Source organism: Anolis sagrei, chromosome Y (assembly GCF_037176765.1).
Source record: "Anolis sagrei isolate rAnoSag1 chromosome Y, rAnoSag1.mat, whole genome shotgun sequence".
In the NCBI taxonomy this organism is placed as follows: domain Eukaryota; kingdom Metazoa; phylum Chordata; class Lepidosauria; order Squamata; family Dactyloidae; genus Anolis; species Anolis sagrei.
This window is the reverse complement of record NC_090035.1, coordinates 73,941,559-73,954,598: the sequence shown is the minus strand read 5'-3', so window position 1 is coordinate 73,954,598 and position 13,040 is coordinate 73,941,559. Positions and strand designations below refer to the sequence as shown.

Here is a 13,040-nt window from a genome sequence, read left to right as displayed (position 1 = left end):
TCAGAGGAAAGCAATGGGAAACATCTGTGATGGTGTTAGGAAGAACTTCCTGACTGTAGGAGTTGTTCAGCAGCGGAACTCTCTGCCTAGGAGTTTGGTGGATGTTCCTTCCTTGGAAGCTTTTAAACAGAGGCTGAATGGCCATCTGTCAGGGGTACTTTGATTGTGCTTTTCCTGCATGGTAGGGGTTTGGACTATGCGGTCCCATGTGGTCTATTCCAACTCTATTCTTTTATTATTCTATTAATCATAAATCAGAAACAACTGGAAGGCACACAGCAGCAGCCACTGATCCCATATCAAGAAAATTGATTCCTATGTTGCCCCCATGTGGCCTACTAAAGAACTGCAGCACCAGTCATTTTAATGGAAGCCACTGATGTCAGCTTTAGAATTAGAACCAAAAGCTTGGAAGTAACTTTAATTGTTCAACACAATAATACTTCATCCCAGTGAGTTATCACTCCCTGCTCTACCAACAACCCTTTGAGCAACCCAACCTTCTGTTTCATGTGTCTACGAGGGTTGACTGAAAAGTAATGCCTCCACCTTTGTAACTCAACAGATGGCAGTACTGATATGCGGCAGGTACTGGCTAGTTCAGTAGACTCTCCTCTACAGTTCCATTTTGGCAGGAAGCCTTAGCATTGAACGGTTGTGTGGTTAAAGTGCGAAGTATGGAACCCTGCGCAGATGGTCAGTCAATGCGACTTAAGCAATGTGCAGTCATTGAATTATTGAGAGCAGAAGGTGTCACCCCAAATTTCAAGCATAATCTACATTTCTCAAGAAGTGTGGGTCACATTAATGCTTTGCTTGGCTATCAGAAGATCTGTGCACAGTAGGTACCCAGAATGCTGATGTCTGAAATGAAAGCACACAGACTTCTTCTGTGACAGCTTCAGAAACCTTGTTTATCATTGGCAGAAATGTATCCAATTGTCTGGTGATTATGTGGAAAAGTGAATAGTGATAGTTAAAGAGCACATTCTAAGGATTATTTCTGTGTTTGATTTATTAAAATATTCCCATCCAAACCCAAGTAACGAAGGTGGAGGCATTACTTTTCATTCAACCCTCATATTTATATGCCACCCTCACACAGCCAACTTTAAGAAATGGGGCCACAAAGTGGAGTTCACGATATGCAAGTGTGAAGAAGAGCAAACTATAGACCACCTACTACAATGCCATCTGAGCCCTGCCACATGCACAATGGAGGAGCTCCTTATAGCAACACCAGAGATGCTCCAAGTGGCCAGCTACTAATCAAAGGACATTTAATATAATGCCAAGTTTTTACACTTTGTGTTTTTTAAATACATCACAACTGTACCCTTGGTTTGCTCCTGATACGATAAATAAATAACCCTCACACTAAATTCAGGAAAGCATAAAAAGATAGTACAAGAAACACAAATGCATTTCTGAACATCTAGGTCAAGGGAATTCACAGTGGCCCTCTTTTCTGCTGTGGTCCAACCTCAGCTGGAATACTGTGTCCAATTCTGGGCACCACAATTTAAGGGGGATATTAACAAGCTGGATTGTGTCCAGAGGAAGGTGATTAAAATGATTAAAGGTCTGGAGACCACCAATCCCTATGAAGAGCAGCTTAAACTGCTGGTTCTGTTCAGTCTGCAGAAGAGAAGGTTGAGAGGAGACATGATCACCATGTTTAAATATCTGAAAGGCTGTCATAAGGAAGAGGGAGAAGGCTTGTTTTCTGCTGCCCTGGAGACTAGGACTTGGAGCAATGGGTTTAAATTACAGGAAGAAGACTCCATCAGAACCTCCTGACCATAAGAGCTGTTTAACAGTGGAACTCGATGCTTCAGAGTGTGGTGGAAGCCCTCTGGAAGCTTTTTAACAGAGGCTGGAAGGCCATCTGTTGGAGGTAGTTTTATTGTGCATTGTCTGCATGGCAGGCTGTAGGACTGGATGGCCTATGTGGTCTCGTTCCAATTCTATGATTCTATCGCTGACACACACTGGAAGAATGGATAGGGGTGATTTCCACTATCTGTTCTGCCATTGGCAGAATGGAAAACTATCTTCTCTGCAAATTAAAGCAAAAGTTCAATAATATAATGACCTTTTAATGCTATTACAAAATGCAGTGCTAGCGTTCATTCTTGACCCTCTCTAAGCATGTGCATTCAGGCCAAAAGGCATGCTGGTTTCAGGTCTGTTTCCATCTGAACCCTCATTTCATTTACCATAAAGTTACCTGAAAGGGAAGGGGTGTTTTCCGTTTCATTTGGCAGAGATTCGGTCCATTGGCTACAATGGGAAACTTTAAAGGCTCAATCCGCAGCCATTTTAAGGTCTATCTGCATGAAGCCTACCTCAGTTGTAGACCCTTGGAAGGCCTTCCAAGTTTCAAAACAATTCACCAATCTACTGATTTTTTAAAGAATTGTTTTAAGTTTTAACCAAAACATTTGGGAATTGTCGTCACTAATTGTGTCCATTCTCAGCCAATCAGAGCATGGACACCACTGGGCTTTTTATTGACTGAGAGACACACAGAAAGAAAAACTTCAACTCCCACCCCATGCAAGTGCCACTGGGAAATCGAGTTCCCAGGGCCCTCTCTGGAGGAGGAGGTAACTTTTCCAAGAAAAAAATGGAGGAAGCTTCTTCTGCCGGGGAGAAAAAATGACACAGATCCTCCTGCCTCAAGTATTTTGTGGACTTAACTTTTTACGAAAATATAGTCTCTCAAAAATCTGTTTCACTGATCTTTTTGTCTCTCTCTTCCCCTTTCCGTTTTCGGAAAATCAAAAACTATAAATCTTTTCATTAACAGTGATTTGGGCCCAAGTCTAACCCTCTCCCAATGCTCTGCCTCCATCACTGCAGTGACAAGGACGAGGCTCACTCTTTAGCTCAGCTACCACAGCCAATAATCAGAATGCAAATCTCCAAAAGATTAAGCAAATCCCTGTAGAGGATTAAATTTGTTTTCTCCTCAGGTTACTTTATCATCTTTTCTCCAGAAACTACTGGCAGAGGCAAGACAACTGCAGGAGAAGACTATCTCCTCCTTGTTCTCTGCCTCACGCTTATTTGCTAGTCGCTTTTGTTAACAAATGTCAGAAATCTGGCATACAAACTCTTGGGTAAGGAGGCAAAGTACATCTTTGACCCAAAGACAACACAGGCGCAAAGGCTCTACAGTCGACATTCCAGGAAAACAACTAAAGAACCCTCCCAAAACCACTGCCTTCAATAGTTAAGAAGGGAGACTTGAACATTACTTAAAATCATATTTTGCCTTAAAAGTACTTGGAAAAGTCACAGCACACAGAATAACCAGTTTATGTAGTCAAGGCAAAGTAAAATCACTTTAGAATTGTAATCCCCCCAAATCTGAAGTTTTCTGATCAATAAATATCACACACACTTTAATGAAGTTTAAGGCTTTGGTGTTATTCTCATTACTTTACATTAAATTGTACAGAAGATTGGTTCTTATGGGTTTTATTGAATGGGAACTCCCTAAGATGAGGCCTGAATACAGAGACATTTAAATCAGGACTTGAGTTATACATTTCACATCTGTAAGGTCAGAGTTGGGAAGATTAGTTAACTTGAATCTCTTATGCAATGCTGCAGACTACTGAGATTTCCAATGAAAGCAGAATATCTCAGTTTGTAATGAAATGAAGCCAGCTGGCATCATAGCTTTTGCCCTTCAAAAGCCTACGCGACTTGCATATTCAGAGAAAGTGTGGAAGCGTTTAGAAAACAGCATTTAGCAAGTATCAACATACAACAAAGACTAATACAGCTGCTTGTGTTCAGTTTCACTATACTAATAAAACAAGACCTATAAATATGTAGTCCACTCTTCCTTTGTGATGAGAAATGCAAATTTGTAAAGAAAAATGCAGAGAAATGCACAAACATCTAATTAAATATGGTTTCTCATTTTTTAATTATATATGGTTTCCCATTCTATGTAAAGTGGGAATTGTGCTTACTAGCTTCAAGATGATACAAGATCTTAAATGAACTTTTGCATTTCCAAATCACAATGGAAAATGAGGAGAAATGGGCTATCTTTGAAAGCTAAAGGGTCATGCACATCTCCACTTGTTCAGCTGAGGTGTAAGTGGTATAAGCACTGTACTCCTATCTCATCCTCCACCAAAACAGGCAATTAGAGAAAAGTTTAAACATTTACTTGTGCATTTTTGCTGCAAAATACTATGCATTCAGTTGAACCCAAAATTGTGTATTCTGAATAATGAGAAGTTTTGGAACTTTATTTAGCTATTTAAAGATGTTTACATAAGTGGCACAGCAGGTTAAACCGCTGAGCTGCTGAACTTGTTGACCAAAAGTCAGCGGTTCAGATCCGGGGAACGGGGTGAGCTCCCGCTGTTTGTCCTAGCTTCTGCCAGCCAAGCAGTTCGAAATCATGCAAATGTGAGACCAACAGCCACCACTCCGGCAGGAAGGTAACGGAGCTCAGGCAGTAATGCTGGCCACATGACTCTGGAGGTATCTACGGACAACACCAGCTCTTTGGATTAGAAATTGAAATAAGCACCACCCCCAGAGTTGGACATGACTAGACTTAATGTCAAGGGGAAACCTTTACCTTTACATAGGTTCAGTCCTACCAAACAATCAAATATGATTCTAACATAGGTACACATAAAGGTTTTCCCCTGACATTAAGTCCACTTGTGTCCAACTCTGGGGGTGATGCTTCTAACATACAAGTGTTTAGAAAACCTGGGCAATAATGGGCCACATTTAATGGGATATTATAATATTTCCAAAACCTACTTCACCAACAAATCCTGCCCCAAGCTCTGATTAGATTAAATTGTAAGTGAGCACACTTTACGTACCTTGAGGATCTGCTTTCTTGAAGGCATTGCCCGCATCCACAAAGCTCATGGCCGCATCATGTTTGTTCTGCAACTGGAGGTGCAACTGAGCAGCCTGGCAGAAAGCATTCCCAGCAGCTAAGAGAGAGAAAAGGAGGAGCTACACTTGGAAGTTGTTAAGGCACATTAGAGACCCAAAATCAGGGTTTTCCAAAACAAAGAGAACTGGCTGTTCTATATTCAGTAGACTATTGTACAGATCAAATCAAATCAAATCATTGTTTTGTTTTGATCTGATTTGAGAATACTGTACTACTTTAAAATTGTCATCTTCAATCTTTTTCCAGACAGATGCTATACATTGTTTTACTGGAATAGACAGATAATTTTCAACAACCGGTTTTGTACCATTTGACATATACTGTACTGTAGTTTGAGGGAGGGAGGTGGAGGTATATAATATGGATGAAATAAAGTAAGAGGATCCCCAAGTAGTTTTCCATCACCTTTCTAGAACAGGAGAAAATTGTGGCCTTATCAGACTCTTGGACTGCAGATTCTTTCAGACACAATTAACCTAGCTAAAGGCAAGGAATGTCAGCCCTAATCTAGAGACAAGATGGCTGGAGCAAAGTGGGCTGGACTTTTTTCCCTATAATCCTTGTTATGCCACTAACTATGCAGAGGATTTATCATCTGACTGCAGAGCTCTCCTCTTACCACCCACACAACTAACACCTGCTAGAGTACATGTAGATTCCTGGAAGAAAAACAAAACACATTTCAGTTCCTTTTCACATAGGTTGCTGCCTTATACCAAGCGAAACAATTAGTTCATCTAGCTCGTTACTGTCTATGATGATTGGCAGCAATGATCCAACCATCCCAGACCAAATGTGAGATACCAAAGACTAAACCTTAAACATTTAGTATTTAAAGCAGGTACTCTTCCACTGGATTACAGCCATTCCTCTGAGGATAGTCTTCACATAACATATTAAAATAAGAGATTAATAAAGGTAAACATTCAGGGATGATACATACCACTCCAGTTCTTTGCCATTTTAAACATATTGGCTGCTCTTGCATAGATATCACATGCTTCTTCAACCCTGGAGGAGCCGCCCCTAAGATGAAAAATAAAATACCACTATATTAATTGGTTGTACTAAAAAACATTTGTGGCAAGTTCTTGGTGGTATGGGCATACCAAATCACCTTGTCTCTCTCCTGAGGAATCTGTATAAGTAGCAACAGTAAGAACTGACTGGTTCAAGATTGGGAAAGGCGTACGGCAGGGTTGTATACTCTCACCCAACCTATTCAACTTGTATGCAGAACACATCATGCGATGTGCAAGGCTTGACGAATGCAAGGCTGGGGTGAAAATTGCTGGAAGAAACATTAACAACCTTAGATATGCAAATGACACCACTTTGATGGCCAAAAGGTGAGGAGGAGCTGAGGAGCCTTCTAATCAAGGTGAAAAAAGAAAGCGCAAAAGCTGGATTGCAGTTAAACATCAAAAAAACCAAGATTATGGCAACAAGAATGATTGACAACTTGGAAATAAAAAAAACGTGGAGGCAGTGACAGACTTTGTATTTCTAGGTGCAAAGATTACTGCAGACGCAGACTGCAGCAAGGAAATCAGGACATGCTTACTTCTTGGGAGGAGAGCAATGTCCAATCTCGATAAAACAGTGAAGAGTAGAGACATCACACTGGCAACCAAGATCCGCATAGTTAAAGCAATGGTATTCCCCATAGTCACCTATGGATGTGAGAGCTGGATCATAGGGAAGGCTGAGCGAAGGAAGAGAGATGCTTTTGAACTGTGGTGTTGGAGGAAAGTTGTGAGACTGCCTTGGACTGCGAGAAGATCCAACCAGTCCATACTTCAGGAAATAAAGCCCAATTGCTCATTGGAAGGAAGGATATTAGAGACAAAGTTGAAGTACTTTGGCCACATCATGAGGAGGAGACAGGAAAGCTTAGAGAAGACAATTATGCTGGGGAAAATGGAAGGAAAAAGGAAGAGGGGCCGACCAAGGGCAAGATGGATGGATGGCATCCTTGAAGTGACTGGATTAACTCTGATGGAGCTGGGGGAGGTGACGGCTGACAGGGAGCTCTGGCGTAGGCTGGTCCATGAGGTCACGAAGAGTTGGGAACAAATGAACAACAACAACTAACAAACATAGTCATCTATCCATTGCTTCTCCAGAAAACACACACCAAAAATCCAATCAGGATAAATTATTCCCAAAAGAGACATTATGCAAAAGAGGATTCTTCCGACATCATCATGCTGAAATACGATGTCTGGATATTTACAAATATTTGTGTGTTTTTCCCTTTGGAAAACCGAATGCCAAAATAGAGCTCTTTTGGAGATTGCTTGCCAGTGGTAACTAGTGGGCTCTTGTCAGAAATTTCAGCAAGTATGAAAGACAAGTATTTGCAGGGCAAATTAAAGGAGCACAAAGCAGACAATGCTCCAGTGCATGCCTCTGAGAGGTTTTCAGCATGTAGGCATTCAATCTTCTCAGTCATTTTGAGAAAAAAAAACATACAGAAAATTTCCATGCCACAGCTCTGGAAAAGCTAGATCTAAGCAGCTTGCAGGATGTCAGTTATTATAGCTTAGCTCATTCTTTGCAAATGATAAATTCCTGGGCCAGAAGGCATCTTCCTGTCATACAACACACACTGGAACGGTGTGGTCTTGTGGAGAAATCCCTGAGCTAAGCTCAGAAGACAGAAGTCCAACTATTACCTTGGCAACAAAATCCCTCTCAGGAAGTATTGCATAGTCCACCATAAAGCTGCAGGGAACAAACAGCATGCACCCAGGTCACAGGTTTATGCAGTATCATATTTTAAGTTGATACCTGGGAAATTAATTTCTTAGACAAGGAGCACCAAACCTTGGCTTGATTTACTAGGTCAGTATTATTTACAGTCAGAAGAAAAGTAAAAACTTGGCTTTGAGATCAGGTTTTCGGAGAATAATGCAGTGGAATAACAGATTTGGAATATGTGCAATGACTATGGATCAGCTTCGGGCTACGATTATAGATGGTGTGCTTTTAATATTGAAAGTAATGTTTTTAAATGACTAACACGTATTATATTTAATTTAATTTTAATGTTGCTGGAACTGTATGTGTTTTAAGGCATTGAACAATTGTCTATATAGAAGTCGCTTTGAGCCCTCTTCGAGGTAGAGAAAGGCGGGGTATAAATAGGATAAATAAATAAATAAAATCACTTTCCCAACCAAAGTAGACCCATCGAATCTATTACTAAATACTAAGTAGATACCTTTGTACATCCTACAGATCTAGCTGGCCTATTGGTAGTTCCAAACCATGAGATCCTGCCACTCTTCTCTCCTACTTTCTGCTATGGAAACCCATAACTGAAAACTCAAAGGGGTTTCCATACATGATATTTTGCGGGGAGACACTTTGGGCCATGGTGGCACAGCGGATTAAATAAACCGCTAAGCTGCAGAACTTGCTGACTGGAAGATTGACAGTTCAAAACCACAAGATATGGTGAGCTCCCGTTGTTAGCCCCAGCTTCTGCCAATCTAGCAGTTCAAAAACATGCAAATGTGAGATTAATAGGTATTGCTTCGGCTGGAAGGTAATGGCGCTTCATGCAGTCATGCTGGCCACATAACCTAGGAGGCGTCTACGGACAATGCCCGCTCTTCAGCTTAGAAACTGAGATGACCACCAGAGTTGGACTCGACTAGACTTAATGTCAAGGGGAAACCTTTACCTTTACTTTTCTACTGGCAATCAAATCTATGAAAATCTATCCTAAGCAAGGAGCAGACACTGATGTATCTATGGGGATAGCTATAAAATATGGGAACATTAAGCATTTGTTTTTTAAAAATCACTACAAAACCTTTTAATCTGTATCATGTCCTCTAGCTAGAACCTTCTCTAAGCTGAAAAGCATTTAATGAGACCTATATTCTAAAATCCTTTGTAATAGCCTTCCTCAACCTGGCTGTCTTTTAATGCTTTGGCTAATATTTCCTATTATTCCCATTTGCTGGCTGTGACTGATAGAGATTTATCTCTAAACATTTGGAGAGGATCAACTTGGAGAAGCTGGCTTTAAAATCATACCCTAACTCATGTATTTGATTTGAACTGTTTGTTGTTGTTGTTGATTTGTTCAGTCATTTCCGACTCTTTGTGACTTCATGGACCAGTCCACGCCAGAGCTCCCTGTTGGTTGTCACCACCCCCAGCTCCTTCAAGATCAATCCAGTCACTTCAAGGATACCATGCATCCATCTTGCCCTTGGTCGGCCCCTCTTCCTTTTGAACTGTTACCTCACTTAAAATCATATTCATATCTGCCATACGAAATAAAGTTCTGCCTACCCCACAACCACCACCTAGTTGATAGTCACAGCCACCATTCTTGGAACTTGTCAAGATCCAGATAAACAAGTTCTCAATATCCTTCTTCCTGGAATTACAATTGCTAGGAGTCAGAATATGGATTCCTCATGTGATATTTGCAACATGACCTAATAGGTATGTGCTCTCAAAAGTAAAGCCCCACTGAACTCAATAAAGTACAGGTGTCCATCATTTTGAAACACTCTGTATGTTTACTTTAATTTTACCCAAGACTCCATTTCAACAACACAGCAGACTAGATATATTACTGCCTCCCATTTCAATTCACATGAATGTAATATGATTATCTTGAAATGTTTATACCAAGGGTCCTCAAACTAAGGCTCGAGGGCCGGTTACAGCCCTCCAAGGTCATTTACCGGGCCCTCGTTCAGGTTCAACCTAAGTCTGAAACAACTTGGAAAGCACACAACAACAACACTATCTCATCAGCCAAAAGCAGGCCCACACTTCCCATTGAAATACTAATAAGTTTATATTTGTTAAAATTCTTCTTCATTTTAATTATTGTTTTGTTTTTAAGTGTTTTTTAAATAAGATATGTGCAGTGTGCATAGCAATTTATTCATTTTTTTCAAATTATAATCCAGCCCTCTAACAGTTTGAGGGATTGTGACCTGGCCCTCTGTCTAAAAAGTTTGAGGACCAATGGTTTATATCCATCAGTAAACTGAGCCACTTTGGGCTTGTAAATGAAGCATTCTGGGTGGGAAAAACAAACAGCTTCCAAGTATAGCGCTCCTGTTTTATCACCTCCCCTGCACCTTCTCCTCCACAAGCAAGTCATTGACTCCATAAACAATCACCAGCCACTCAAGTGCCATGTTCTTTTTCTCCACCTGTGAAAAATCATTATCTATTTCAGCTCCCTGGTGAAGAGATGTTCCGCCTCTCAGGGCTCAGCTGTGTGTTCTATGAGAGAGAGACAATTGGCCTCGAATCACCAGCTCTGTTGTATGCCCTCTATTCCCTTGCCCGCCTCATCTCCCCACCAAGCAGTGGATTCTGCTGCTTCAATAACAGACACAGCCTGCGGGAGAAAACCCGATGCACAGCTAGGAGAGCTGCAGGCACAGACCAATTCTCCTCCTCAACCGCCCACAGGTTATAATGCTAAGGTTCTGTCTAGGCCTCATTTTAAAGGAGAAAGAAATAAGACATTTCAAACAGATACCATTATTTTCACCACAATAATTCAAGGACAATTGAATGCTCCATTAGACACACACACAGATCTAATTCCATCTTTCAAAAATAAAATATAGGATGAATCTACTCCAAGCATTTACTTTTCCAAGCAAAACCTGCATCGCCTGCTCCTGTGCAACTTTAAATCGCATTCCTCCATTTAATTCGCTCCTAACCATATACAGCATTATGTAATAAGGGAAAAGGCCATCTTATAATAGATCATTAAAGAAACAGGCTCTTTCTGAGAAGGAAGACAGATTTAAGCACAGGCTGGTGTTAGACTAGAAAAGCCAACTTATTTGGAATATTGGGAAAAGTTGTCTAACATTATTTATTACTTTCTGCAAGTCCCATTTACAAATCTTTAGGCAATTGTAGTATTCAAAGTAGCCAAGCAGTTGCAATTTACTGTTATTTCTTAAGCTATCTTTCTGAACTTCTTCAAAGAAAGGGAAGGGTTGAGGCCTGTATATATCCTCAAAATCTTAATTATTGTAGTGACTTTAATTTATAGTGCAGTGGTTCTCAACCTGTGGGTCCCCAGGTGTTTTGGCCTACAACTCCCTGAAATCCCAGTTTACCAGCTGTTAGGATTTCTGGGAGTTGAAGGCCAAAACATCTGGGGACCCACAGGTTGAGAAGACTGGTATAGTGGTTTGAGCAGTGGTCTACAATTCTGGAGACCAGGGTCTGAATCCTAGCATGAGCATGGAAACCTACTGTGACACTTTGAACAAATTATACTGAGCCTCAGAGGAATATAATTTTGCCTTCAAAACCCTGTTACAGGGTTCTCATAAATCAAACACAACTTGAAGTCATACATCAACAAAAGGATACTTCATCCCTTAAAATACGGCTTCTGAGTATGTACAATTCTTTGGAACTGCTGGAGACGAGAGACAGAGCCTTCTCAGTGGTGGCCCCTCAGCTGTGGAACTCCCTCCCCAGTGAAATCAGATCAGTGGCCTCCCTCTTGGCCTTCAGAAAAAATGTAAACACATGGCTACGGGACCAAGCCTTTGGGCAGTAAAGTAATGCAATAGAAAAAAATGAATGGAACATAAAGTGCAATTGACAATAGGAATGGCTTCGGATTACGATTCTGGATCTTGTGATTTTAATGCTATATTAAGATGCTTTTAATTCTCTATTTTAATTTTAAATGTCTTTTAATGTTCTATGTTTAATGATTTTAAGGATTCATTTATTGTTACATGTTATTGTTTTAGTTATTATTATTTGGTTTGTATATATGTTGGCATTGCATTTTGCCATTACTTGTTTTGAGTCCTCCCAGGGTGAGAAAAGCAGTACATAAATGCAGTAAATAAATAAGTAAATAAATAAAATAACTCCTGCTGCATTTAATAAAATTTAGTGAATGAAATAATATGATCAACAGTACTAGCACACATTCAATGAGAGAGCTGATACAGGATGATCATTCCTAAGGAATTGAGTGAACCTTTCCAGGATGAGAAAAGCTCTGTCACACCAGCCAATCGCGACTCATTACCTGAACAAACCTGTAATCCTGACACAACTGTATTATTCTGCCTAAGCTTTAGCAGCTCACTGCCTTCTGGCATATGTACCTGGGACTTAACGACTCTTCTGCCTTACAGCCTGGAAAGCTGAAGCAGTAATAGAAACTAAGCCAAATCACAGCAGCTCAGATGCTACCGTGACCTTCCCTGCCTTCTGTCAAGCCCGAAGCCTCCAGCAGCCAAATCACACTACTCCAGTTAGGCCTCTGGGAAACTGTGAAAGGTACAAAACTGGAGAAAAACACATTAAGCTGGAGGACTTTTACTTCTGAAAAAACTGCTGGGTACACAGAGGGAAAAATGTTTTTTGAACAGGCAGACATAAAGATTTAACGGTGTAGCTTGGCATCTAGGATACAAGATCACAGTTCAAGCAGCTTCCTATCCAGGTCATAATTGTTGCCTGCATAGTCTTATTTATTTCCACAGAAGATGACAACTACCTTATGATCTCTATGAATGTGAAGGAAAAGAACTTATTAAAGCTTCCTGTGGAAAGGGAGCAAGGCCTATCTCTGGTGGCTGGGTTTGCATCACAAAGTTAAGCAAAAAACAAAAATGTGGACCATATGTTTAGTTGTGAGGATGACAAGCTGCAAAATATACATGGCAGTAGCTATTAGGAAGATTCTTCACATGACAAAACCTATGGCTTTCACGAAAATCACCTTCTGGTTATTTCTTTCATGTTTCTCCTATATATTCCATTGCAAAGAGGGAAAAAAACCTAAAATGCACATTGAATACTTTCCTCAATCCTTATCAAATCACCTCTTTTAAAACATTGACTTTCAATCAACTTGTGCTCAATTTTTCCCACATTTCCAGCTAAATGCGGGTTACACTCAATTCTTGTCTGCCCCACTGATAATTAGCTTCAGTGCTCCTTCGGTTTCTCCAAGACACATAGACACACTAGTTACACAATGTTTACAATATACTGCGCACTTCTTAGCCTCTTGCCTCACAGCCCATACTTAATCCCTTTCTAATCTCAC

At 40.5% G+C, this 13,040-nt stretch overlaps 1 protein-coding gene across 1 annotated transcript in view; it reads right to left on the bottom strand.

Moving 5' to 3' along the window:
• Positions 1-13,040, bottom strand: part of LOC137095049 (alpha-soluble NSF attachment protein) — a 33,016-nt gene that overhangs the window by 12,597 nt on the left and 7,379 nt on the right. The window contains exons 2-3 of the mRNA XM_067461230.1: positions 5,892-5,974; positions 4,869-4,985 (exon numbers count right to left, since the gene is read on the bottom strand). Coding sequence (XP_067317331.1) covers positions 4,869-4,985; positions 5,892-5,974 — 200 coding nt within the window. The remainder of the gene's footprint in view (positions 1-4,868; positions 4,986-5,891; positions 5,975-13,040) is intronic.